We start from the raw sequence: 26,794 nt of genomic DNA, 5'->3' as shown, positions 1-26,794 counted from the left end.
TCTGGTAAATGGATGCAAACTGATGAAAAGTCCAAGGAGAGGTCATCTCAAAAGGTCTAAAGCATTCTAAGTTCAACTCATAAGCTTTGGGGAAAAAGTAATCAACCAAATCCACCGTAAATCCTGTTGTTGAACAAACACAGACCTCCTTCTTTAGCATAAGCGGTCAGAAAAAAATTACCAGATACATGAAAAGGTTCAATAGTCCCAAAGAAGGGTATATTTAGAGTAATTGGAAGAAACATTTGCCAATGAAACGTATGAAATGGGAGCAAAGTCCCTAAGATATGCTTTCAGTGGGATTTGAGAGGTTATTGCATCTATGAAGACATCTTGTGGGAGTGTTTTAACTTGAAATGAAATTATTGAACCAAATTTAAAAAATGCAATGTCCCCCAATAAACTACCGGACCTGGGAATGGGGTACCAATAGCTGTAAACATCACAAAAGGAGACACTGTGTGCTGCCTGACAGAAGGACACACAGCCACTTACAAAATAGTGCTCTCCCCCACCAATACCAGATTCGGGCCAAAGAACATATTTAAGGAGCTGTACTCAGCACTTCTTGTAGGGAACTGGAGGACAAATAAATTGCTCAACAAATAAACTCCAAGGAAGAGACTTATCAACCAATAACAGAGTATAAACATTATGTGGATTCTACCTCAAATACTTATGAGACAATTGTAAATTTGAACACTAACTATTTGATCATATTAAATACTGTTAAATTTTAAAGACAGGTTTTTTTTTTTTTAACTACCTTTTGGTGATAACTGCTGAAATATTTACAGATGATGTGATATGTGAGGGATTTGATCAGAAAAATGGAGGGAAAGTTGAGAGGTGCAGATGTTTGAAACAAGACTGGCCAGGAGTCGACGCCTGTTAAGCTGGGTTGTAGGATGTGGGGGAGTGGTTATGCTTTTCTCTTTGTTTGAAAATGACCAAAATAAATTGCTTACAAGACATGAGTAAGAGATTCAATATTCTAGAAAACCCAGTCAGTAATCTAGATCATTGCTCAGGAAATTCTCCTAGAACTTAGAGGAAATGGAAAAAGACAACATGAGTGAAACTATATGAAACTTACAGGAGAGATCTAAGAGATGCAGTGTGGATGTAAAGTCAGAAGTCCAGGAGGCGTGCATAGAACCACCAGAGGATACATGATACACATCCATTAAAGAACATTTCTATTATTGGTTTCTTCTTTGAACATGGAGCTATTTAGCAATATTCCATACATCCAAATATGCAAACTTGTAAACTCAACTTTTTATTGACTTCCAACTTAATTGCTCATAGTTTAGTGGACATGTTCTGCGTAACACGTATTCTTCAGATTTTTGAGGCTTGCTTTAATGCCTAGAACAATTGGTTTTTAGAAACACCCCTGAGTGATTGTGAAGAATGTGTATTCTCTAGTCGTTGGGCGTAGAGTTCTAACCATGCCCTCTGACCACTTTCACTTCTGTGCCTCACTTCACTTTTTGCCTGCCTGACGTATCAAAAGGTAAGTGCTAGAATCTCCCACTGGCAGGTGGACTTATCAGTTTCTTCCTATAGTTCTATCCATTTATACTGCATGAATTTTGAGGCTGGGTTTAAAATTGACTCTTTGTAAATTGAACCTTTCTATCATTACACCATAAACTTTCCTACCCTTAACAGTGCTGTCTCAGGATTTATTTTGTCTGAGAATAATATAACAAATAGATGGTTAGTATTTACCCCATGTGATTTTTCCCCATCCGCTTACTTTCGATTTTGCCCATCCTTAAGTAAACCAGTTTCTGGTGAGGTGCTTCTAAATTTTTTTTTTTTTTGTTTACATTTATTTATTCTTGAGAAAGACAGAGCACAAGCGGGGGAGGGGCAGAGAGAGAATGAGACACAGAAGCAGGCTTCAGGCTCTGAGCTGTCAGCACAAAGCCCAATGTGGGACTGGAACCCATGAACTGTGAGATCATGACCTGAGCCAAAGTCAGATGCCTAACTGACTGAGCCACCCAGGCATCCCTAGGTGCTTCTAACCCTATCTGTGGTGAAAGATTTTTTGTTTTCCCCAATCCATTATAGCCTAAGACTTTCAAAAAATATGCTTTAAGAGATTTATAAAATTCTGGAATTAGAGACATACAAAAATACAGGGGAGATACTTTAGTATTAAACTCAACACACATAAGACGATGTCAAATTGCCTAGAAACTTTTACATACTTTTTAAAAAAAAAGTTTTTAAAATGTTTTTATTTGTTTTTGAGATGGGAGACAGAGCATGAGCAGGGGAGGGGCAAAGAGAGGGAGACACAGAATCCGAAGCAGGCTCCAGGCTCTGAGCTGTCAGCACAGAGCTTGACATGGGGTTCAAACTCACGGACTGTGAGATCATGACCTGAGCCAGAGTTGGACGCTTACCCGACTGAGCCACCCAGGCGCCCCCAATTTTTTTACAAATTTATTTTTGAGAGACAGAGAGACACAGCATGAGCAGGGGAGGGGCAGAGAGAGAGAGTGACAGAATCAGAAAGAGGCTCCAGGCTCTGAGCTGTCAGCACAGAGCCCAACGCGGGGCTTGAACCCACGAACCGTGAGATCATGACCTGAGCCCAAGTCAGACGCTTAACCGACTGAGCCACCCAGGCGCCCCCTACACACTTTTAATAAAGTTTCTAAAATGTTATCATCTCCCGAACACATCTTCTTGCAGCCATCAACAGAACCACACTTTTGAACGCTAGTGTTGTTGACTAAGTCAGGATTTTGTTCTAGCCGTCCTAACATCTTCTAAATGGCAAGTTTAGTCCAATAATTGTTATTGGTGCATTTGGTCTGGTTTCTCTCATGTCTAAGACTGCTCTCTTACCCCATCAACAACTTCATATGGCCTTGAATTACAATTTGAGACCAGGAGCTATATAGACTGTCCCCCTACCCAACAAGTTCACGTGAAAACCTAATCCCAATACGATGGTACTAAGAGGTGGAGCCATTGGGGTGACTAGGTCATGATCATGGTGGGGGATTTGTGAATTCCTCATTAGTGGGACTAGTGCCCTCATAAAAGAGCTCCCCCCCCCCCAAAAGAGATCCTTTGCCTCTCCCACCACGTGAAGACACAGTGAGAGGGCAGCATCTATGCACCAGGTGACAGGTCCCTACCAAACACTGAATCGACTGGTGACTTGACTTCTAGCCTCCCAAACTGAGAAATGTTGGTTTCTAAGCCACCCCATCTATGGTTTTCTGTGATAGCAGTCAGAATGGATCAAGACCTCAGTTTTACCAAGTTATTTACTGTTCATCTTGCTCTCAGCAATTACAATGCTTCCTAGGTTTGTTTCTTCTCATATTCAAGTACTTTATCTGAAGCACTTAGGTGAGGGCATTTGAGTGGCTAGACATGAAATTCTAAGTTCAAAGTTCTTTTCCTTCGGTCCTTAAAAATGTAACTCCATACACAAAGTTGCTGCTGAAATATCTGATGTGCACTGATCCTGGCTCTTTAGGCTCTGCTTCTGGCTTACAGTCTCTGGAAACTTTCAGAATGATCTTTGTGTTTGTTAACCTTAAATTTTACTACCCAGCAGTGAAGATGGATGAACTACATCATAGACACATGCCAACATGAAAGAATCTCACAATAGTGAGTGAAATATAATACATACACTATTCTTTTTACATGATGTTAAAAACCAAGTAAAACAAACTAAACGGTAAATTGTTTAGGGACGTATATGACAAAATTGTGAAGAAAAACAAGGAGAGGATAAACCCCACATCTGGGCAGTGGTTCTCTTGGTGCATGGGGTGCCCCAGAAGAGAGGCCCATGGGGTAGAGGGTCTTGAGTATTGGTAATGTGCCATTGTCTCGCTGGGGGGTGGGACCATGGGTATTCTATTAATACCTTACACACATGTTTTGCATGTATGTAAGGTGAACATTTCACCTTGTGGCTGGTTGCCCAGTGGCAGTGCTCAGGTTAGGGTACTGGGAACAGGAGGCAGCAGATTGCACACTGGATGGGAGCAGCCGTGGTGGCCACTCATGACCCAAACTGCTAGAGATGGACCAGGGATGGAGATGGGAATGGGAGAATTCCAAGTCTGCTCTACATCAATATACTCGAACACCTCCGCACACATCTTCAAGCCCCACCGGGAGGCCTGACGGAACGAGCTGTCACCAGCTGCTCTCAAGCTGGGCTCCGGGCCTCTTTGGCACGCACGCCTCAGCATTTCTGGCCCCTGCCTAAACACTCAGTAGGGCTTAGTCTGCTCTGGAAGCCTTTGATTCCACCATGTGGACGGACTGGCTCTCTCGATCCAGCCTCCAGATGTCACTGACTTAACAAGAGGTTCCTGATTTTGCCCACGGCGCAGCAGGGTGCATCCTGTAATGAAGGTTCGCTCAGGCATCCCCCAAGCGGCCCGCTGTGGTTCTCTGCTCGTGGGAACAGATGATGCTTTGGCTCCTGCTTTCCTCCTGTGGTCTTCCAGGTCCCCGACAACGGTAACATCTGAGACTTGCTGAATCGAGTTTACTGAGTCGATTTCCCTCCCCTGGGTGATGACTTTTAATTAACGACAAATTTCCTACAGACCAAAGGAGGAGGCACATTAACAGGAACTGCGTCCAGGAGAGCTTTTATTTGTACGGAACGGTTTTAAAAATACAGAATAAAATAGCTTTATCTCTACTATTATTCACAACATCTGGTCCAAATATTACATATTTTTAAAATACTTAAACGTTTAATGAAGCCATGTTAGAAAAACAATATGAAAATTCTTTTTTAAAAACTCCATAAAAGAATTACACATCTCAAAAAACAACCCCACCCCCAGATACCCTCGGTATGCAAAATAAAAATAAAAAACAAACAAAACCCCAGAAAGGTATATAGCCAAAGTCAGTCACAAAAACGCAAGGAAAATATAGGCATCCCCACTGCTTTAAGAACAGTCAGAAATTTATTAATGTGTCAAACAGAGGTTGTTACCAACGAACAAAAAAGGGTATTAACTTGAACTGTCAGTGAGACGGCGACACTGGTGAGGGTGCCCTAAGTGCCGGGAAACGAGCGCAGTGAGTCTAAGGACGCCGGGTGTTCCTTCTGCGGAGGATGACCAGGCACAGTCAAGAACAACCTAGAAGGGCAGGAATGTGTGTGAGGCTGCTGAAAAGGGGTGCCCAGCGCTAACGTGCTTTCCGCATCCACAGGGAGAAGCCGAATGTCCGCGACAACAGGCGGTCTTCTCAAGCTACTCAGGAGGTGACTGCAGGTGAAGTGGCGGGTGGGAAACGTCCTGTTGTCTGTGTCCAGATCATAAGGGGACAGAGCACAACACGTATGGCATGTGGAAACCTGGGGCCCTTCTCTGAGGCCCAGGGGGGCTCCCCTGAGAAGGGGCGCTCCCCAGAAGCCTCAGGCCCGCGTGCAGTGAGTGCACAGCCACGGTGCCCGGCGGGTGTGGCTGCGTGTGCACGTCCCAAGCACGGCGCCCACGCAACGCTGCCGCTCACTGCCAGGCAGGTTCTGGAATGAGGCTTCTGCCACAGCTCCTTATTCACCTTCTACCTGGCCTGGCCACTCTTGTGGCATCAGTATGCTGGATGATCATAGTTGCCAACTCGTAAGTCTAAGTTGCCAGTACCAATCCTTCAGCAGGGCCGTGAATGAAAGAATTACTTTAGCTCATGGTGATAAAATATACGCATGGTTAAATAAAGTATACACACATACTAGAGATTCATCAATGGAGAAATTCTATTATCACATGACATTGTCATGAAAATTATATCATTCCCTCCCCTGGAGAACTGACTATTATCCTGGGTAGAAATGTTACTTTACTATATGGAAATACTGCAGTATTCATGCATAAACCAAGTCGTCATCATGAAAGTCAGTATTCTACAGTATAAAGCAAATCCGGTGTGTGAATTTGTTACCATGAAAACGGGAAACCACCAGGACCCACGACGCCTCATTCCAACTGGCCTGGTTAAGCCACTTCTCTTACCTCCATCAATCACGAGAAACTACGACATCTGAAACCCTCTTAAGAAAGAGTCTGTATGAAAGAATCTAAGTTTAATTCCCTAATGAGACAAAGACTGGAGCCATTCCCCATTAGTCTATGAACCATGTTAGATAGTTTTTATTAAAACCAGTGGTGGGCTCTCCCTTGCCACCCACCTCGATGGGACAGTACCTACTGTCCTTCTAAATAAATACTTTCTACTTCTTACATTGAGATGGCCAGGGTCAATGTAAAGACGGTGGGTAGGTGTAGTCACTATGGAAACTGGAGGCTGAATGCCCTGTCCAAGAACACTTACATCCAAAACATTTAAAAACGTTCTATTGGCCAAAGTGTGGTGGATATGCGGCCCCAGAAATGCAGGCCAATAATGTAAATGCACATGGCCCCTTCGTCCCTCAAAACCTCCCTTTCAGTGTGTGCTTGAACCTAAGGAGCAGACGAATACATTTCTCTTTTAATTACAGACTCATTCTGTGGTGTATTTGCCTGCAGGAGGACCACTTTCGATCATGGTTGTGTGTGCTGCACATGCAGGATCTGTTCATTATCAGGCGACTCCACTCACTCAAGTGAAAGTGAGTGCAGAAAGCACCAGACTCAATGGGACCTTTAGTTGGGCTGCCCTCTTTCCTCCCCACCTCCTGTCCCCTTCCCCCTGCCTTAGAGAATCTAAAGTTGGCCCCAACGAAACAAAAAGAGCAAAATCCGTCATCTCTAACATTTGGTGTGGATACAGGGCTTCCCTCCACATTTAAATGCTTGCAGAAGACATCCCCCAGACCAGCAGATTCGGAAACTCCCAATAAAACCTGGCCCAAGGAGGGGTTTCAGAAGGGAGTGGGTTTCTGGATGTTTGAAGCACATATCCTGAGTGTCACTCACTAGGAGGGAAGATGCCCCATCAGGTTATGCTGAAAGTTAAATTACCCAATGGTTCAGATGCTTTTATTTGATATTTGGTCCTTCTGCTCACCTAGAGAACTAGAATACTGCAAATCTCTGGCCTGTTTAACAGTTTCCCCACTATTTAGAGCAGAGAAATTAGAGATGCTGAGCAAAAACACAAACAGAAGGAAACTGAGAGCAACTTTGCAGGATGGCTGTCGGCACTGAGTGTTAGTTAACCAAGTTAAAGAGATGAAAACCATTGACCAGTGTGCTTCTATAGTTAACTATGCACCAGATACAATTTTAAAAAACATACAAAATTAAATGCAATTTAGAATCTAATTTTTTTTTTTTTAACTTAATCTTCAATAAGATCTTGGCAAAACGGTACAGTGGCTCTGAACTATTCTTGCCAGAATACGCCTTGAAGCCCCAAACTTCCCAGGAATCAAGGAGGCTATAGTGGTACAACAATGCTGCCAAGACATCAGAACGAGGTGGAGGAGAGCCAGCTGTGGGGGCAGGAAACACGCCCTGTGGACACAGAGCTGCTGAGAACCATGCCCTGCTGTCAGAGACAACAACACCCATTGGCTGTCTAAGGCTCAACCAGGTTAACAAACGACCTAAGAAGCACAACCTCACGCAGCGAGGTTGCTACCTTGTGTTTCAGGGTTTCCTTTGGCTGAAAATTTTCAAACCAAATTCCACAGAAGTAACTTTTCCAGAAAAGATTTAGTGTTATTAATGAGAAATCAACAGAAGGGGCCCTGCCTACTGCTTTTCTTACCATCTTCTGCAATAACTTAAAACAAGAAAGGCAGCATTTAGCCAGTCTAATTCCAACCCCTGCAAAATCAAAATCCAGTGGACATTCCACATGGTAACTCACAGAAAGTCTCCTTAAGCCTTAAGTGCCAGAAATGAGTTGCAACAGAACTACAGGGATGAATTTACCAGGATGTCCAACCATTCAATATGGTGGCTCTGTTGATTACCTGCCTCAGCTTCCCTTCTTCACAAAACAAATTCACGTGTAACAACCCACGGTTTCTGGGCTCTGGTCCAGTAGTCAGTTTTGATAAATAGATTAGGCATTACAGTATTTACACTTTCATGGTATCAAGCAATACAAAACACAACCACAATAATGGTTACTGGCTTTCAAAAGCCTTGACGACAAGCTTCCCTGATGGTATCCACAGCTTTATAAATGCTGGTTCTTTTTTTAATGGGAAGTGAGGGGTGGGGGACAAGTAATAGGGATGCAAGGAAAGAGGGTCACATGGAAAAACACTGATTTCAAAAACCTGTTATAGTCAATAACATTAAATAGGAATAAAATCTTGTAATTTATAGATACGCGCAACAAGAACTGACATCCACATGACGGCAGAGTCAAGACTCCCATAAACATCTGCTTAGTGCCCCTGTGTGGCACTCTATACCCATCACACCAGCCTGGAGTGATAATATGTCAGATAGAGTGTCTCAATTATAGTGAAAAAGAGGCCAGTATGAAATGTGCTGGCCCATCCCGGGCCAGGGTGGCACCAAGAAAGAGCAGTTGAGAATCAGATATTGACTTCAAGGTCCTTTCCTTTCCCCTCCAATCCCCCAAACAGATTTCAATTCTAGTAACACCTGTACAGACCTTACCCACACACAGATATGGGTATAAGGTAACCATGTTGACTGTTTTCAATCAGGTCAATAGTTTCCTGCTACAGGAGCATCAGGGGACACAGAATCACATTTGACCAGTCAGATGTGACAGTGCGAGGATACTGGTGCCCCTTGAGCAGAGGGGGTCTATGCGGGTGCAGGCTGAGGTCAAATAAAATAGAAGCGGGTCCACGTGCTTCTGGAACAGAAAGCCCCTGCACCCCAGAGGCAGCTTGTAGGAAAGCCAGCCCAGGGGGGTGGAAGGAGACCGAAACCAAGGAACCGCTGTGGATTTAAACACCCACTCCCACAGGAGGACAGGAACTTCAAGTTCAATGGACGCTCTCAAAGGCAAGGGGTAGGGCTTAAATAAGGAGACAGGTGAGACACAATATTAGACACGATCACCACCCACAACAAAAAAAGCTATTTGTAATCGTCTTAGCTCTGGGTGCAGAATGTAAATGCAGATATACAAACATACAGGTTACTGCTTGTTACTCAGCAAGGAACTACAGATTCATGCCTCACTGCGGCCAGGCCACAGGGTGAGCTACAGCTATACCGTAGCCTGCGAGTCCTCGTCTGAACTCCGGCTGGTGGCATTCTTCCTGAGGCCTTTCCACGTGTAGCCCGCAAAGGTTGGGCTGATGGGTAAGTAGCCGAAGCATCTGTATTTTTTAATAATGTTCATGCCGAACGGCAGATCGTAGGATTCCATGCCATCAAGCGACTTGCTCCCTTTGCCCACACCCTTCTTCCACTTCCGGATTCCTCTTTCTTCCGGAGTACCTGTGGAACACACACACACACACACACACACACACACACACACACACACACACACAAAATACAATGGAATGTTTAGTTTGACAGTTCCACAAAGAGTTGAGATTCTCCGACATGCTGTCCCGCACATGGAACCTGCCAGGACGACAGCAAAGATCCCTTGAGGAGCAGTTGATGGCACTCAGCCATCCAGGTGCCTAAACCAGAAACCTAAGAACCACTAGCCCACCCTTGTTCCTTTTGCTCCACAAACATCCCGATGTCTTTGCCTCCTCATTGCCCTCCCACGTGGCCCATATTCTCGATTCCCATTGTTGAGGTCAGTCCCACACCACGTTATTGCTTTCTTGGGTCGTTTTAACAATCTCCTAACTGGTTGTCTGGTCTTCCAACTCACCATCTCTTTCCCCAAATCTGTTCTCAAAAACCAACACAAGAACTTCTAAAATGCAAAATATGATCTTGCAGAATAGGACCCGGTCTTTATTATATCACATATAATGTCTTCATAAACTGGTCAGGGCAAACCACCCCCCATCCACACATGCCAAGCTTTATCCTGCTTTGCTCCATCTGTGTGGGGTGGAGGAGGGGGAGGGAGGGAGAGGCACTTTTGCCACGTACTCCCCACTTGTCATGGATGAACATGTGAGGATGAACTTCCATGTTGTAGCCTGACAAATGAGTCAGGGAGAAAGATCTGGGCCCACAGGGCTCAGTAGCTCCTGAGCCCTTGACTTTTTCTGTAAATCTTTCTGGTGCAGAGAGGCACAAGGGCACCTGCCTTTGGCTACATGGGATACCTAACAATGTACTATCTCTGCCCAAACCCAGATGAGGAGCTTAAGTATATGGTGCAGGATAAGGAACACCGTTGTTTTCTTACATCTAAGCAAGGCCCTCCCATCCATGTTGCTGTAACAAAGTGAACTTTAATTTCCACCTGTCAGACTCCTGTGCCTCTCGCTCAATTAGTTCTGAGAGAGTTAGTGACTGACCCCCATCAATCTAACACCTTCCACCTATTCATGCATGTGATTCCTTTTGCCTCATGTGCCTCTCGATTGAGGCTTTTTGGAGGTGTGCTGTTTTTAGGGGAGAAATCTCAACAAAACCTTCAAGTTCAAGAATACGCCTCACCCTTCCTTGATGGAAGGTACATCAATCAGTGTGTCCGTGGTGGCACTTTCCAATGGTACCAGCAGCCTCCTCGAGGAAGCTGGGAAGGCTGTGAGGCAGGGCCCACATATCATCACCCAGCTCGGCACAGAATGCACCCAGCTGAGAAGGGTTACGGGTGTGGGGGAGACAGCTGCCTCCATCCACCTCTCAGTCACTGGTCCTGGAAAGATCCTGTGCCTACCATACTATCTTTTGGTCCTAGGTAGCTGGGAGCCTGCCTCAGGAAGGAGGAGGAGACACACTGCAGGCTGTTAACAGCCGGCTCAGAAGAGTGTGTGAACAAGATGACAAAAGCCACCGTGGGCACTGAGCGAGGCTGTGCAAGGAGGACTGGTGGCTTGGACAGTGCCCCAGACATCTCACCACCCTGCACCATGGGCAAGAAGCTTACCTGCTTTCTCTCAACTCAGCAAGGAAAAAAAAAAAAAACCACTAGGTTTATCAGCAAAAAACTGATTCATAAAAGGAGGCTGGAGGCATCATCTTAACCGCTTTAGAAAAGACAGTTTGAACCAGTGAGGGCTTTGAACTGATTCACTCTTCCTGCTTCCGTATTTACTTCGCAAAACAAGTAATTCACATACGCAATAAGCACGTTTGGTGTATACCACATACCTGGGATGGTGTTATCCAAAATAAAAGCCACGCAGCCTCCTACAAACATAGCAGTTGTGAGAAGAACGTTCAACACCTGATCGATCCCCGTTATGCCTGGAGACAGAACACAGTGGGAGGGTCACTGCCACAGCCAGGACAGCTAGAAGGAGCACTGCGGTGGGGACTAATCACCAGCCAATGTGATGCATGAAGGTGAAAATTTCTGTTGTATATGAGCAGATAAATTTTTTGCTAGTAACATTTTCAACTATTATAAGTAATTTCCATAATAATCAAAAGGTTATCTCCATGAGGAGAATTCCCAACAACGGACCGTAGAAGATAAATCTAAGAATGAAGCTTACCCGATAATGAACTAGGAAGCCACTGGGGCGTGGTGTTTGCAGATTGAGAAAAAAAATTAATATAAAAGATAGCCCGTTGCAAGGCTGAAAAAACTACAAACAGAATAAGACAACAAGAATATTTGTGGTGTTCACAACCAGATAAAGGGTTTCAGAATCCTGGATCACTGATGTGTGCTTTAGCTCCTTTTAATTAGGAGCAACTGAATTTATATAAGTGAACTCCTATAAATGTGATATATTAAAATGTGAAAAGCAGCAAGAATCTCCTCGTTATCAGAAGCTCACACACTTCCTAGATTTAAAGTATAAAAATCCTCAACAGAAAATAACAAGCGTTGGCAAGAGTGTGGAGAAACAGAAACCCCTGAGCTCAAGTGGTGGGAATCAGTTTGGCAGTTCCTCCCAGAGTGAAAAGTCTAGGACTTCCCTATGACAAGGCAATTCTACCCCAAAGAAACAGACAGCAGGTACTCAAATCCAGCTGATCCTCATGATTAGCAGATTCTGTATCTGAATTTACCTAAACACTAAAAACTTATCTGCAAACCCAAAATGAATCCTCCTGGCCTTCGCAGTCATTCACAAAGCAGCAGAAACTTTGAGTTGCCAACAACATGCATGTTCCTGGCTGAGGTCAATCAAGGTAACGCTCTACCTTCTTGTTTCACCTCTGTTCTTCTCAAGTGTGCTTGTGGTGGTCTGTTTAATACCGCCTCTTCCCCATTTTTGTGTTTTTGGTCGGTGATTTAGTTGTTTAAAATGGCCCCCAAGTGTCGTGCTGAAGCACGGTCTACTGTTCCTAAGGGCAAGAAAGCCGTGCTGAGCCTCAGGGAGAAACCGCATGTGTTGGGTGAGTTACACTGCTCTTGGCTGTTGCTCCCCTAGAAGGGACGGTTCAGCATTTGCTAATTCCGCGCTCACAGTGACCTTACAGAGCAGAACTACCATGGGTGAGGACTGACTGTACTTGTATGCCAATGTTCACAACAGTACTATTCACAACTGTCAAAGGGTAGCAACAACCCAAATGTCCACTGTTGGACAAATGGATAAACAGATTATGGTGTGTGTGTGTGTGCGTGCACGCGCATACACACAGACAATGGAATACTATTAGCCATGAAAAAGAATAAAATACTTACATACAAATCTCAAAAACATGCTAAGTGAAAGAAGCCAGAGATCACATATGATTTCATTTATGTGAAATATCCAGAACAGGTAAATCCACAGAAACAGAAAGCAAATTGGTGGTTGCCAGGGGCTGGGAGAAGGAGGATAAGAGGAATTAACTGCTTAATGGATATGGAATTTTATTTTGGGGTGAGGAGACAGTTTTGGAAACTAAATAGAGGTGGTGGTTATACAACATTGTAAATGTACTAAAACAGCATTGAACTGTTCACTTTAAAATAGTTCATTTTAAGGGTGCCTGGGTGGCTCGGTCGGATGAGTGTCCGACTTCGACTTAGGTCATGATCTCACAGCTCATGAGTTCGAGCCGCACATTGGACTCTGTGCTGACAGCTCAGAGCCTGGAGGCTACTTCGGATTCTGTGTCTCCCTCTCTCTCTCTGCCCCTCCCCTGCTCAGGCTCTGTCTCTGTCTCAAAAATAAATTTAAAAAAAAAAACAAAAAAAAAAACATTAAAAAAAAACTAAAATAGTTAATTTTACATTATAGAATTTTACCCAAAAAATATGTATATTTATATAAATATATATTTAATATAAAATGCTTAATATAAATTATATTTATAAATAAGTATAAATATAAAACTATATATAAAATACATATACATATAGTATATACGCTACATGTGTATGTAAGTATATATATAATGTATATATAAAATGGTCCCCAATTCCGCATAAAATGTCAGCAGCAATTGCTACTTAAGATGGTTCCCCTTTGTTCATTCTTCATGACATCAGGGTATTAAAAAGGTGTTAAAGGCGTTAAAAGGGTCAATCTTGAATTCAAAGTAGTTACAATCTCAGGAGAAAGACATGTACTTGAAAGTCTATGAAGCTGGGTTTTGAATTCTACGTTTTCATAAAGCATTAGTCTGAAAAATCAAAAGGTTTTACGCACAGGCATTCTCCCAAAAGACAGGGTCCCTGTAAATAAAGAGCCCTTACCATGCACACGAGTCAGGTGCACGTGCCAGCTCATGCCGGAAGCGCGAAGGGCTTCCAGATAAGCTGTGGCAAAACAAGACTCAAATGAGATAGACACATGGACCAATGTTCACGGAGACAATTCCTAAAGTTCCAAAGTCTTCTCTGAGCTGGTTGGTGGCTGTGGCCAGTTTTCCTTACCTGTGACGAGAGGGTTCTGCCTGAGGTAACTTGGAAGGACGAGCCCAAAGAAGATTGAAAATCCCAGGACAAAGAGGTTCCGGGAAGAATTTAAGTCAATGAACTGCAGGTTGGAGAGCCCAACAGCTGTGATCATTCCTGGAGAGAAAAACATCAGCTGGCGGGCAGCACTAAGCTCAGTACAGATGGGCGATGGAGGGGACACAGACTCCCCACCCTGCCCCTCCTCTGTCCCGCCAGAAACAAGTTGGGAGACAGAACAGTGACAGGACAGGGTCGGAATGTGACCACCTGGGTCTCTGAACCAAATGACTCCTGGCCTAAGCACCATCTGGGCTTACACAGGGACACAAACATCACATTCACTTTCTTTAGACCAAGCAGAAAACTAAGGACATTGGCTGCCCTTTAAAACCTGCCTCTACGCAGACATCCTGATTAAACTGGAAAACCCACCCGAAGATCTGGGCCCTGATCACAACCGAATGGCTCAGAGTTCATGTCAGTTGTAAATGCCATTCAGAGAAGATATCTGAGTTAAAGCAATTAGATACACCAATTAAAGATTAAGGTCATCTTATTTTTCCTAGCATAAGTATTCTACACTTGGTTCTACCTTTAACATAAATTCAACTCAGAGACTGATGTTTTTATGTTTTGAAGGGGTATTCCCTGTGTACTTTTAAATGGAAACGTATTAATTATTACCTCCCATCTTACTGAAGGGATTCCTGAGCAAATGTGAAAGGGAGGAGAGGAGACAGGCTCTCAAGGAAATGGGATTTTACCAAAGAGAGTACAGAAGAGGGCGCCAAGCACCGGATCCGGGAGGGAGGCGAAGAGGGCGCTGAACTTCCCGATCATGCCTAGAGCCAGCATGAGGGCTGCACCGTATTGAATCACCCGCCGACTGCCGACCTGAGGAACACACCAGAAGGCATTCACCGCCAGTTCTGCACAAATTTCCATGCAGGCCCCTCAGGGGCAAACGTGACAGAAGCCCCAAACTACAAAACTTTCGGTTAAGAGAGATGTCTCATTTTACAACGAGGATGGCTCTCGGGGCACAATTCCTCTAAAGACACCCAGAGTAAAGAGATTACCACCAACTCCCCTCTTCCTCTTCCTCCTTCCCTCCCCTCCCCTCCCTTCCCCTGGAAGAAGGCGGCACCAGGGTCCAGCCTTTGCTCCCTCTTCCCTGGGTGATGCATTTGACATCATTGACATCACATGATGTTTTGCATTTGACAATGCAAAAACTAGGCTTATTCTGCTTTTCTCTTCCAGGTTCTTGGAATTACCCTTTATCAAGTTACCCCACCCCAAAGCAATTCACTTTGCCTCCATCTTCCCCACACCTTGAATCAGACAAGAGTCCCAAATATTTCTGGAACCTCCTCCCCTCCTCCTCTCCTTCCCCGTGAGAGGTGACACAGCCTAGAGGCCAAGGAGTGTGGATTCTCAGCCCCTCGCCTGGTCTGTACCCCACTCCACTCCAACCGGGGAACCAGGGCAAGCCACTTGGCTTCTTTGGGTGGCAGGATCCTCGTTTTAGAATGACACACCACGAGCTTTTAAGGGTTAAATGAGACAAGGTGTAAAACAGTTTGAACAGTGCCTGACCAGCATGAGGCTACAGGACAGCCTCCCACTTGGGCTTGCGGCCTCAGCCTTTCCTCTACCTATCTGTCCTGTCCGCTGTGCAGAATGACCTTTCTCACACAGTGATTCGCGAGGTCAGTGCCTCCCCCCTTTAATCCTCTGGTGCTGGGGAAATGAAACCCCTTTCTCAGGCATCACCAGGCCTGTCTACCTGGACACTCTTTCCCACATCCCCCTTCTGGCCGGTTCTAGACACATCCTTCAAAACACTACCAAATGCCACCTCCTCTTAAAAGCCTTCCTTGATTCCAAACGTCTGCCCCCCCACACTGGGTCTTTGCAGAACCATTATAATATTTCCCACATGGTCTCCTCTCTATCTGTTCAACCTGATCTCTGCCTTCTAGAAACTTCTACCTGGGCAGAAGTGGGATGTGGAGCCAGCACCAGGCTCCAGAATCCTGCACTGTGTGCTGCCTTTCCCAGGAAAATACCTTGAGGACATAAATTGATAAAAGAGGTTCCAGGAGGATGACTTACAGTGAGGAGATGGCTGCTAAACTAAAATGAAATGGAATTTCAGATTTAGTCCCTCAGTTGCACCAGCCACTATTTCAAGTGCTCAACGGGAACGTGCAGCTGGCAGATCCCACACAGAATGGCACAGGTGTGAATAGAACGTCCCACACCGCACAATGCTCTGCTGGGTGGTGCTGGCCTGGAGCTTCCAACAGGGCCCAAAAGTCAGGTGGTTAAGAATCAGAGTAGACTCTTACTGAGCCAACGAAGGGATGGCTGGCTGGCTATAAGCAGGCACAGCGGACCCTGGAGCCCAGGTTCTGTCGTCAGAATCTACCGCTCCCCCCACACGTCATCAGGGCAGGGAGGCAGTGAAAAAGGGTACGCCAACTGGAGAATCGAGCAAAAATGACTTCTGTTTGGCTGCATTACATGATAGGGGAGCCTGCTGTTTTTCAGCAAACGTTTTTAGGAATCTACTATGTGACCAGCACTTGTTAGACTGGAGGGGGAGGGGAATACAAAGACGAGCAAGCCACAAACTTATGATCAAATAATTGTACGGCTGCAATGGTTATGCTGTGTGGGCACCCGGCAGGGAGGAAGAGCTCTGAAGAGCTAGGGAGGGATGAGTAAGAGTTCCCTGGAGGAAGAGCATCCAGGTACAGGGAGCCACCTGTGCTGAGGGGATCAGATGTGCAAGGGGGAGGGCAAGGCCGGCCTTGCTTGAAACAATAAATGCTTGAAACAATAAATCCTATATGAAGACTGTACATGGAAGGCTGATCTGCCTTAGATACTCAAAAACAAACAAACAAACGGGCAGCAACTAAGCCATTCTCCTGTTCAATGACTATTAACTGATGCCTATTACACACTTCTGTTTGAAACACCAGAAACACAGCCCTAATCCCTGTCCTCCCGGTGCGGTGTACATGGAGCCTTTTGCCTCTCCTTCCCTGCTGCTGGCTCCCTGGAATCTCTTCCCTGCCTCAGTTCTGACTTCTTTCTTGAACTCTGTGCCTCTAGGTCCATCAAAATATTGACGCCGCATTTCTGGCTTTCCAGTCTTCGACAGTGTGGAATGCAGCACAGGAGAAATGACCTTCCTCTGGACATCTCCAAAGAGACTTCACTGTCAGGAGAGGTGGTATTTATTCTGTCCCTAGAAACAAACTTAGGGCTAAATATCAAGGACACTAGCTGGTGCTTACTGTGTATCTACACTGTGCCAGACTGCGCTAAGTGCATTACATCAATTTATTAATTGCAATGCCTGGCTTTGTAGACAAGGGCATGGAGACTCAGGGAGGTGATGTAACCTGTCCACGGTCACACTGCGAGAAGTGATGGGACCAGGGCTGGAATCCAAAACAGTCACCTCCCCACCCCGATACGCCATCCCTCTTTGTGGGACAGACACTGGAACACACTGAGCAGAGAAGTACGTGGAATCCAACCCAAGGGCTTCTGAACACAACAGGGTAGCTGGCATCCTCAACTCCTAATCAAATAGGTTAGAACTGCCATGTACAGGGACCATCATAACTGGATAAAGGATAACAAATGTCAGAGCTGCCAGGAAATGGAGACAGATCCTTTGGAAGAACCAGAGTTCACCCTCTTTCTGTAGGCCACGGTAGTCTCACACAATGGCCCACACCACTGCTGTCCCTTAGAACTTTCCACAAGGATGGAAATGTCCTGTATCGGTGCTGCCCACTGACAGCCACTAGACACACGTGACTGCTGAGCCCCTGAAATGTGGCTAGTGCAACTGAGGAACTGAATTTCTTATTTCAGCTAACTTAAAAGAGCCACATGTAGCTACTATTAAACTGGACAGCACAGATCTTGATCTAGAATTGTAGGATTTCAGAGCTGCGAGTTCTCAGAAAAGGGACTTGTCCCAAGTCCTTCAGCTGGATGAGAACACAGCCTCCAGCTCGTGCCTTTCTCCTGGAACAGGGACCTTCCATCAGCTGTATGGCTGAGGCCAAAAAGAAATATCTGCTCCAAGTCCCATTTCCCACCCCAATGCAGCTGTGCAGACAGCTCAATTATCCCTCTAGTGAAGTCAGCAATGAAAACCAATTCCAGGCCCCTGAACGGATGCCGCCCTTGCCCGGGGATAGTAATCCAACGGGATTCAGAAAGATCAATTAGCTCATTAAAAAGTGCTGGCAGGTTGCCTTTTCAGAATAAGCTGGCACCATTCAAACTGTAATAAAGAAATTACTCCCCAAACCACCTCAGTCACATTTCAGAAGGGAGCCTCAATGAGCACCACCACCTACTCCCTACAGTGACTCGGGTTAAGTTTTGTGAGGCTCCTTCTAAAGGGGTGCAGAAAGGGAGCTGGCTGGTTAAACCGCTTTGCCCTAGGAGTCCCTCCATCTGTAACAATTTTACTACTATGATATTTCAGATTAGTTACAGGTCTACTGGGCCACGGCAGCAAACTGGTTAAAGGGCCCTTAGCTCTATGTGGTCGGCACCTGCTTCTACCATGGGCAGTGACAGGACCCAGCACAGCCTGTGAGGAGTAGCAGGCAGGGCTGTGTGCAGCCCCGAGCCCGAGCTCTGTGATGGTCCCGCCCACTTACAGGAAAATGAACAGGTCAGGTGTGCACTGTGTGCTCCTGCTCACCTGGATTTGTAGTCAAGATTAACCAAACTTAGTGTCTGGTTTCTTTTTATCTGGTTATAGAATCCTCCAGGGGGTGGGGGATGGGTTTCTAATTTTACAGAGGTCAGATAGCTCTAGAAGGCTGCAGCTCACCCCTAAATTCTCAGGATAGAGGGCTCAGGTGAGGGGGACCTGTGGCCCACACAGGCCATCCCAGACGGTGAGCAGGTCCTAACTGTCTCTAGCTGCCCAGAGTACAGCAGCCAGGGCGCAGGCCCGTTCCAGCCTGGCAGACGACGCACTCTGGCCCAGGGCAGCTGGGATGCAGAACTTAGCAATAAATTTGGAAGGCCTAGGAGCAAGCTCCTTACAGAAGCCGGATTGTGGGGTGGGGCAGCCCCTGGTCACGTGTCTATTCGGAGGGGTGAGTCGGACTCCGGACCCAGGCCCTGCTCAGCCTGGAGACTTGCTGTAGCTTGTCAAATCCACTAACTCCGCATCAGATTTCATCTGAAAGAGAAAGACTCTGGTGCTGTGGTTTGAAAACCACATTAATTCTTTACTGTAAGGCTGATTTTTTTTCCTCTAAGGACTGGCATCATCTCACATTTAGAACTAGTGCTGTCTCCTATTTCCACCTCCTCCCCTGACCCCAAAGTCCACTCTCTTCGTAACAGGGCAAGTGAGCCTTAAAAAATACCCTGACAGAGCCAAGCCCAGGGCACCCCCTTCTCCTGTCTCTGGCAGCTTACGGGGCTTGTGTGACTTCGTCCTGTTACCTGGAGGGTGTCAACTGCTCTCACCACCCCGTACTCTGCTCCTGCCCCACTGGCCTCCTTGCTGATCAGCAGCATAAGGGCCTACTCTCACGATAGGGCTTCACCCTGGCCGCGTCCCTGGCCTGAATGTCCATCTCCATCACTCTCTCCACTGCCCTGTTCAGGTGCTTGCTCAGGGTCATCTCAGGTGAGGCTGAGCCTGACTTACTCCCCTTCACTGCCGATACCCCCATCCTGCCCCAGGTTTTTCTCATACTAACTATACTTACTGTTTATTGTTGATCTTCCCCTCTCTAGAATGTAAACTCTGACAACGGGATTTTTTTTCATTCACTGACGCACTCCAAGTGTCTAGAACAATAGCCTGGCACAGGGTTGGGACTTAGTATTTGTAGAATGCACAAGGGAATGGTAACACTGAGTGCCTGGCTACCGGGGCAGCCAAGGGAGGGAGACCTCCATCAGCATTCCAGAAACCTATCAATGAGAAAAAGATTGGGGAGCAGGGTGGGGAGATGATCTCAGAATCAGAAGCCTTCCTTTTGGAATTCACAGTGGTTAGACCAAATGATGAAATGGATCAACACCAGAGGCCCAACCATTTAATTAGAAAAATATCTGTACCTTAGTAATTCCCAAAACTCCAATGTTGGGACTGGACGAAGTAGAGCCATTCCCAGTACCAAATATGCCATCGAGAACACAGGAGAGACCCTCCACGAAAATCCCCCTAAAACGTAAAGGAATGGGGGAAAGAGAAACATTCATTCAATGCGGGAAACACTCTGAAATACTCTCCAAGTGGCTATAACCCAAAGGTGGTGTGCACAGGTGGGAAGCCTCCGCACTCCTGGGAAGGGTCAGAAGGGCAGAGTCTCAGGCCCGCCTCCCAGACCTGCTCAAGTAGAACCTGCATTTTAACAGGACCCCCCATGCTCACTCAACTGTAAGAAGCACTTCTGTGAGCCACACATTAGACACAGGTGTTTAAAAATCATTCCAAATGAAAGGCTTTTAGCCAGAAAAACAGAGCCATTTGTTGGGATCTGAGACAAGTATGGGCTGTCCACTGATTTGATTCCTTTACTATTAACACATAGTTTCATCAGGAAGGAAATGCTCTGTAATTTTGTCACACTGGAACTTTTTAAAGAATCAATATAAGTAGCTCAATCATATGCAACACCCGTGGGAGAAAGCTATAAGAACCAAGACTATGAATGCTAACAGAACCAAAGCAAAACATGCTGACACCAGACCAATGGATCTCATCACACATAATCCCTTCTGGAAGGGCAACAGCTAGTTGGGCAAGGGGGTCTTCTGTGCTCTTTTCTGCAACCCCACAGGGTCCAATTCGCTCCTAGCTTCCAGAACGTGAAGACCAGGTATGCTGAGAGGATAAACCCCCTGCCCATAAGTCTCTAGGTACTGCAGATTTCACCTATTCCTGCTCTTCTGGTCTCTCTAGGAATTTTAATTGTGAACAGACAACACAGCATTTACCCTTAAGAACAGTAAGGAAAACAAGAAATCAAAAAGGACATATAACCCTGACCCCAAATCAAGCAAAGAACAATGGCAGCGTCTCGCCTCTGTTCTGGTGAGTTTAGGGTCTGGCACGGTCTCAGAAAGAGCATCTTACATGACCATCACTGAGGAAGGAAGGGTGGGGACTGCGCTCCATGCTACAGATGAGGAAAAGGAGAGCAAAATGGGGGCAGGGACTTGTCCAAAGACAAACAACCAACAAAGAGCCCTGATGCTCAGCTGCTTCCACGCTAGAAGTCTTCTCCGTGATTAACCAAAGAGCCAAGTAAGGAGGCACGGGGCCCAAGAAAGAACTCAAGTTTCTCAGGAACGAACCTGTTTATCGCATGGATGGGAGGTGGCGGGGCACAGGACAGCCTTGCACAGGCGTAATAGTCCCCAATAGACTCGATAATACTGGCAACGACGGCGCTGAGCATGCCGATGACACCAGCCGCGGAGACGGTGGGCAGTCCCCACTGAACTGCGGAAGGAAAACAGAGCAGGCAAAAGTGATCAGGACATCAGAGGACTCTACAATACACACTCAGGTTTTGAGGCTCATGGAAAAAGATGTGTTTATTTTTAAGTGTTATTCATCAATGCACTACATGCCTGGAGACAGTTCCTGAGTTGGATGAAGAGGACCATAGCCAGGATTGGTCTGCTCTGCATCTTTATTAAAAGTAAAGTGTTTGGCTACAAGAAAGAAGGGGGAAGTGCTTCTCTTCCTGCTTCAAGCCACACTCTCTGTCTACTAAATTACACAGCCTGTTGGATAGGAATTCCCGACAGGATAGGAAATTTGTATGAAGAGGATTTTTAACCCTACTGTGCAAAGCAAGACATAAAATAATGGTGATCTTGCCCAGGAGGTGACATTAAATGAAAAAGCAGTGAAAGGTCACCAGTTAAATTTAAATCCCAGCAGTAAAGCATGGCACAAGATGCAGTCAGCCCTCCAATGTAAGATCAGCACTTTTTAAAGTAAACCGTGTTATAGAAAATTAAATAGTTTCCTTTAAGAAAGCAAAGATTAAGTCCCCGGGTGACTTTATTTTGAGTATCTGGATTTAGTTAATTCTACATTAGTTTTTTTTTTTTTATGTTATTTGGATACTGAAAGGCATGGATCTTGGGGCGCCTGGTGGCTCAGTCGATTAAGTGTCTCTTGATTTCAGCTCAGGTCAAGATCTCACGGTTCTGTGAGTATGAGCCCCATGTCTGGCTCTGGGCTGACAGCAGAAAGAAAAGAAAGAAAAGAAAGAAAAGAAAGAAAGGAAAGAAAGGAAAGAAAAGAAAGAAAAGAAAGGAAGAAAGAAAACAAACCATGGGTCTTATTTAATAAAAATATCATGAGAAACTTTTAAAAAGAAGAGACTTTGATAATGTGCTTTCTTTCTCTGAACCATTATAGTGCAGTCACTAAGTAGGAAAGCACAGTAACAAAGAAAGATGCGTTAAATGGTCTTGTTCAAGACCAACAGTAGTTGGGGGGTCTGGACACTGCAAGACCTAAAACTGTAAAACAGACTTCAAACACAGGTGACCCACACTGGTCACAAGGACAGGTTAGGAAGATGCTGGGGTCTTGTCCAGAGGCTCTGGGGAGGGTGTGCAGGAATGGGCTGGTGCTCTGCAGAATGGAGTGCAGCGTGGGGAAGGCGGGCCTGGGAGAGGCTGGACGAGCAACACCGCAGGGCCTGGGTTTTGTAACGGGAGTGACCGCGGGTTTGGGAGGATAAAGAAGACACGTGAAGTAAGGTGTGCAGAATATGTCTGGAGTGTATAAGGGCGGAACTGCTCCCGTCTGGGAGCAGACAGGGGCATGCTTGGTCAACACGCATCTCCAGGTAGGTTTGGAGCAGATGCCTCTATCCAGCAACATTTTGTATTTTCTAAATAATCTTATCATTACCATGTTACTGACACAGCATTGTGGTTTTTAGTGTCCTGATTTGGGGGGGAAGGGATCCTTATTTTGCCATTTACTATTTCTTCAGAAATTGCATTTTCTTAGTCTCATTACTATTTTCTTACTTTTTTCCCTTTTGCCTGCAGTCCTTCGATTTTTAAAATCTTTATTCCATCTACTTCAACATTTTAAATTTGCAATCTTCTAAATTTTTGACCCTTTTTCCATATAAATATACATATATAAATACGTGTGTGTGTGTGTGTGTGTGTGTGTGTGTGTGTGTGTGTGTGTGTATGTAAATGCACTAGTCCAGGGCACCTGGGTGGCTCAGTTGGTTAAGCATCTGACTGGCTCAGGTCATGATGTCACCGTTGGTGAGTTAAAGCCCCGTGTCAGGCTCTGTGCTGACACCTCGGAGCCTGCTTTGGATTCTCTGTCTCTCTCTCTCTCTGCCCTCTCCTGCTCATGCTCTCTCTCTCTCTCTCTCTCAAAAATAAACAAACATAAAAAAATAAAAATAAATGCACTAGTCCACTTATTTGTTTTTTTCCCCCAAAAATGCAGTAATGTAAATGTATTTTCTCTTATGACTTTAATCACATTTTTTTCTCTAGCTTACTTTTTTGTAAGAATATATAAAAACATGTAACATACAAAATATGTGTTAACTGTTTATGTTATTGGTAAGGCTTCCCGTCACAGTAGGCTCTTAGTAGTTAAGTTTTGGGGAAAGAAGTTGTATGTGATTTTCCGACTGTGGGGGTGGGGTGCCCCAACCTCCCCACACCCCCACCTGTTGTTCAAGAGTCAACCATGTGCGTGCCTGCGCGGGAAGCAGGTCTGTGTATGCATGTTGCTGTTTTCCAGCTTTCAGTCTTAACTGTCATCTCATGTCTCCTTTCAACTCCAATACCTAACAACACCCATGTGGTTACTTTACAGCAGAGTTCCTCCACCGCAGCACTGTTGACATTTTGGGCCCCAAATCGCATTTTACCAACCAATTCAGGTAACTGTTATCAAACTGGAGACTCAGGACCACCGCTCTAGATACCTGAAAACCTGCCTCCAGGTTAAGCCAAACTGTCAGAGTGCGGCTCTCTGGGGGTGGCTTTTTACCCAGGGAGCGGCGGCAGCAGAGCCGCTCTGCCCCGAGGCGCTGCCGCCAAGAGGCCCTGCCGCATCACCGCACCAGGGGCCCCACCGCCCTCCTCACACAGGGGCCTGGGGAAAGCGCTTCGGACTCTCAGCACATGCGCAGCTGCTGCTCCCCAATGGCCCGCCCGGCTGTCCTAAACTGTGCTCATCCAGCGAACGGCCTGAACAGCAGAGAAGCCCGGCCAGCGTGTGCTGTGGCGCTTCCTCCTGACCCCCTCGCCCTCCGTACCTCCTCCTCCTCCCTGCACACGCCAGGCCCCCTCCTGGCTGCCTTACCGACTTCATCTCATTTTATCTCAAATTATATGTTTACAAACCACGCATTTATTCTTTTTTTTTTGGGGGGGGGGCCAGGTATACAGAAATACATATGATCTGGTGAGGAAGTTATTTTATTTTAAATGTTTTTTATTTTTGAGAAAGAGAGCAAGCCGGAGAGGGGTAGAGGGAGGGAGGGAGGGAGGATCTCACGCAGGCTCCACACTGTCAGCACAGAGCCCAACTCAGGTCTCTGAACTCAAAAACTATGAGATCATGACCTGAGCTGAAATCAAGAGTCAGCTGCTTAGCCACCTGAGCCACTCAGGCACCCCCAGATGGTAATTTTAGAAAGAGTAAATTTTGTCAAGTATAAATTTTGTCAACCATACAAGGAACAACTACCAAAATCACTTCCATTTAACATGCTTGGAACAGTTTTCTTTCACCCAACCTTAATATTCTCGGCTTTTCCTGCTTTTTCTCCATATCATCATCAGATGTGAAGATGTGACTGCTAAACCGGGGAGTATATCAGCACAACCCCACCTAGGTCAGGTTTGGGTTCTAATTAAAATGTCCAAATGCCAGGAACAGAGTCTTTACCATGGAACAACCAAGCGTTAATAACCACTGGACTCACACAAGTCATTTTGGGGACTGGGGCCTAGAAAGTATTATGTGTGCATCCAAGGGACGCCTCAGCTTGGGACTGTACCCCCCGCCACACCACCTTGCCAAGAGTTACCCAACACTTAAATTATAACTTAAGACCCATCTTCCACCCACTGGTGAATATCAGTTTACTTCTGACAGCTGTGACCAAATAAAAAACAAAGATTATAGCTACCCATTAAAAGATTACACAAATCCCATCATGCTCGAGCAGTCGGCTTGCTAATCTTCAGGCCCCTTCTGCTCAGTTTTGGCGGCTTAGTTACTATGCAGCTTGATACTTGCCTTCTTCAAACCTGGCAAGAGACCCCTTGTCCAGGATTACATCCCAGTGGAACCAAAAGGACTAGATAATCTGAGAAGGGAGCTGGTTAGTCTCTGTGTGCTAACCACAGCCTCTGGGGACAGTGCCTCCCACCTTTCACTGTCAAAGCCTCCTACCAGTAAGCCCTTCATGGGACATCCTAAAACAAAGAAGGCTTTTCAAACTGCAGAGCCTTCTGCCATCTCCCAGCTCCTCTAAGTGGGACCCTCGTGAGCTCCTGACCTGCTCTCCCCCTGGCACCAGAATACTTACACGGGTACGGGACCTTAAACCACGGGGCTACCAGAAGCACGCCCTGCCTGGCATCCGTTCGAGCGTAGAAGCCATACTTTGTGCTGTCAGGAGGGAAGACATCTGTCACTGTGAAGATGAAGCACAGCAGCCAGGACACGAGGATGGCCAGGATGATCTAAAGTGGTCCAAGGGAAAAGCTCCATGAGGCCAAGAGAGGTGGTGGATGCTGGCAAAACACACACCTTCCTAGAGGCTATCAGACCCCACAGCTTCCACCATCGTCCATACTTGGCAGAAAAAACACGTCACAGATCTGCTGGAAGCCTATTACTTGAGTGGAATCTCATTCAGAGAGAGCACTTTTATGTAGGAAAGAGTTATTTTAACCCCAAGTCTGGCTAGAAAATAAGAGTAATGGACAATGTGCTTGAAGAAGCCACGGGAACACAGATCGCCCTCCGTCTCAAGAACTGTGTCCTCCTGCACGTGCCTGAAAGGACTGCAGATTCAGAACCTTCTACTGCTGTTAAACTCAAGTCCATGCCGATTTGGTGGTCCTTAGTACCCTGATGTTGCCACCCATAGTTCCCCCAGAAAGACCAGCTTAAAACTTCCTTTCACGTAAACAAAGGCAATATTGTCAAGGGAAAAAAAGAAAGCGACTACTCACAGGGAACATTTTGAAAAGCTGTAACTTGTATGCAGTCCATCCTTTCTTGGATTTGTAAATTGGGAGAGGAAACTTCACGTTCCTGGCATACTGCGAAAACAGTAATACTAGGAAAATTGTCCTGACGAGAGAGAGAGAGAGAGAGAGAGAGAGAGAGAGAGAGAGAGAGAGAATAAATTAGGTTAAAGGCTGTATGTCTGTGTTTTAAAATAATACTCAGAGCTACAAGGGCAAAACTAACCCTGTGTGTTGAGTTGATTTCTCTACAAAGCTGCTAGTCCTCTTAACTGTTCTTTGGAAAATCATAGCTTTTGGAAATGCGATTTTTGAAAAAATATTAGTTCTTAGCATTTCTTGATACTAAATAAAATTGCCATATAAATACTTGGGCTAACTTTTCCTTGGAGAACAAGAAAACCCAAAGAATGCGCACACTCCCGCCAAATGCTCACACCGCGTAAGGGAAAAAAGATACCATCTGCAACACAACGTACACTAAAATCACAACTAAGAACTGAAAAAACAAGCAAGTGCCGCACATGCACATACACACACGCAGGCGTGCACAAAGGTAAGGAGGACAGGGTCCAAGACGCTCACAGGGACTGACCACAGGTGGCAATATGTTTTG

General features: G+C 45.7%; 1 protein-coding gene across 10 annotated transcripts in view; it reads right to left on the bottom strand.

Annotated features, from left to right (window-relative positions):
• Positions 1 to 4,625: 4,625 nt before the first annotated feature.
• Positions 4,626 to 26,794, bottom strand: part of SLC23A2 (solute carrier family 23 member 2) — a 134,417-nt gene continuing 112,248 nt past the window's right edge. For all 10 annotated transcript variants that reach the window (XM_058684966.1, XM_058684967.1, XM_058684964.1 and 7 more), the window contains 8 exons: positions 26,164 to 26,284; positions 25,512 to 25,668; positions 21,262 to 21,409; positions 20,020 to 20,125; positions 14,655 to 14,784; positions 13,867 to 14,004; positions 11,196 to 11,291; positions 4,626 to 9,401 (listed from right to left, as the gene is read on the bottom strand). In XM_058684966.1, coding sequence (XP_058540949.1) covers positions 9,169 to 9,401; positions 11,196 to 11,291; positions 13,867 to 14,004; positions 14,655 to 14,784; positions 20,020 to 20,125; positions 21,262 to 21,409; positions 25,512 to 25,668; positions 26,164 to 26,284 — 1,129 coding nt within the window. In that variant the 3' untranslated portion in view covers positions 4,626 to 9,168. The remainder of the gene's footprint in view (positions 9,402 to 11,195; positions 11,292 to 13,866; positions 14,005 to 14,654; positions 14,785 to 20,019; positions 20,126 to 21,261; positions 21,410 to 25,511; positions 25,669 to 26,163; positions 26,285 to 26,794) is intronic.

This window comes from Neofelis nebulosa, chromosome 9, assembly GCF_028018385.1.
Source record: "Neofelis nebulosa isolate mNeoNeb1 chromosome 9, mNeoNeb1.pri, whole genome shotgun sequence".
Taxonomy (NCBI): domain Eukaryota; kingdom Metazoa; phylum Chordata; class Mammalia; order Carnivora; family Felidae; genus Neofelis; species Neofelis nebulosa.
This window is presented reverse-complemented; position numbering and strand designations above follow the sequence as displayed.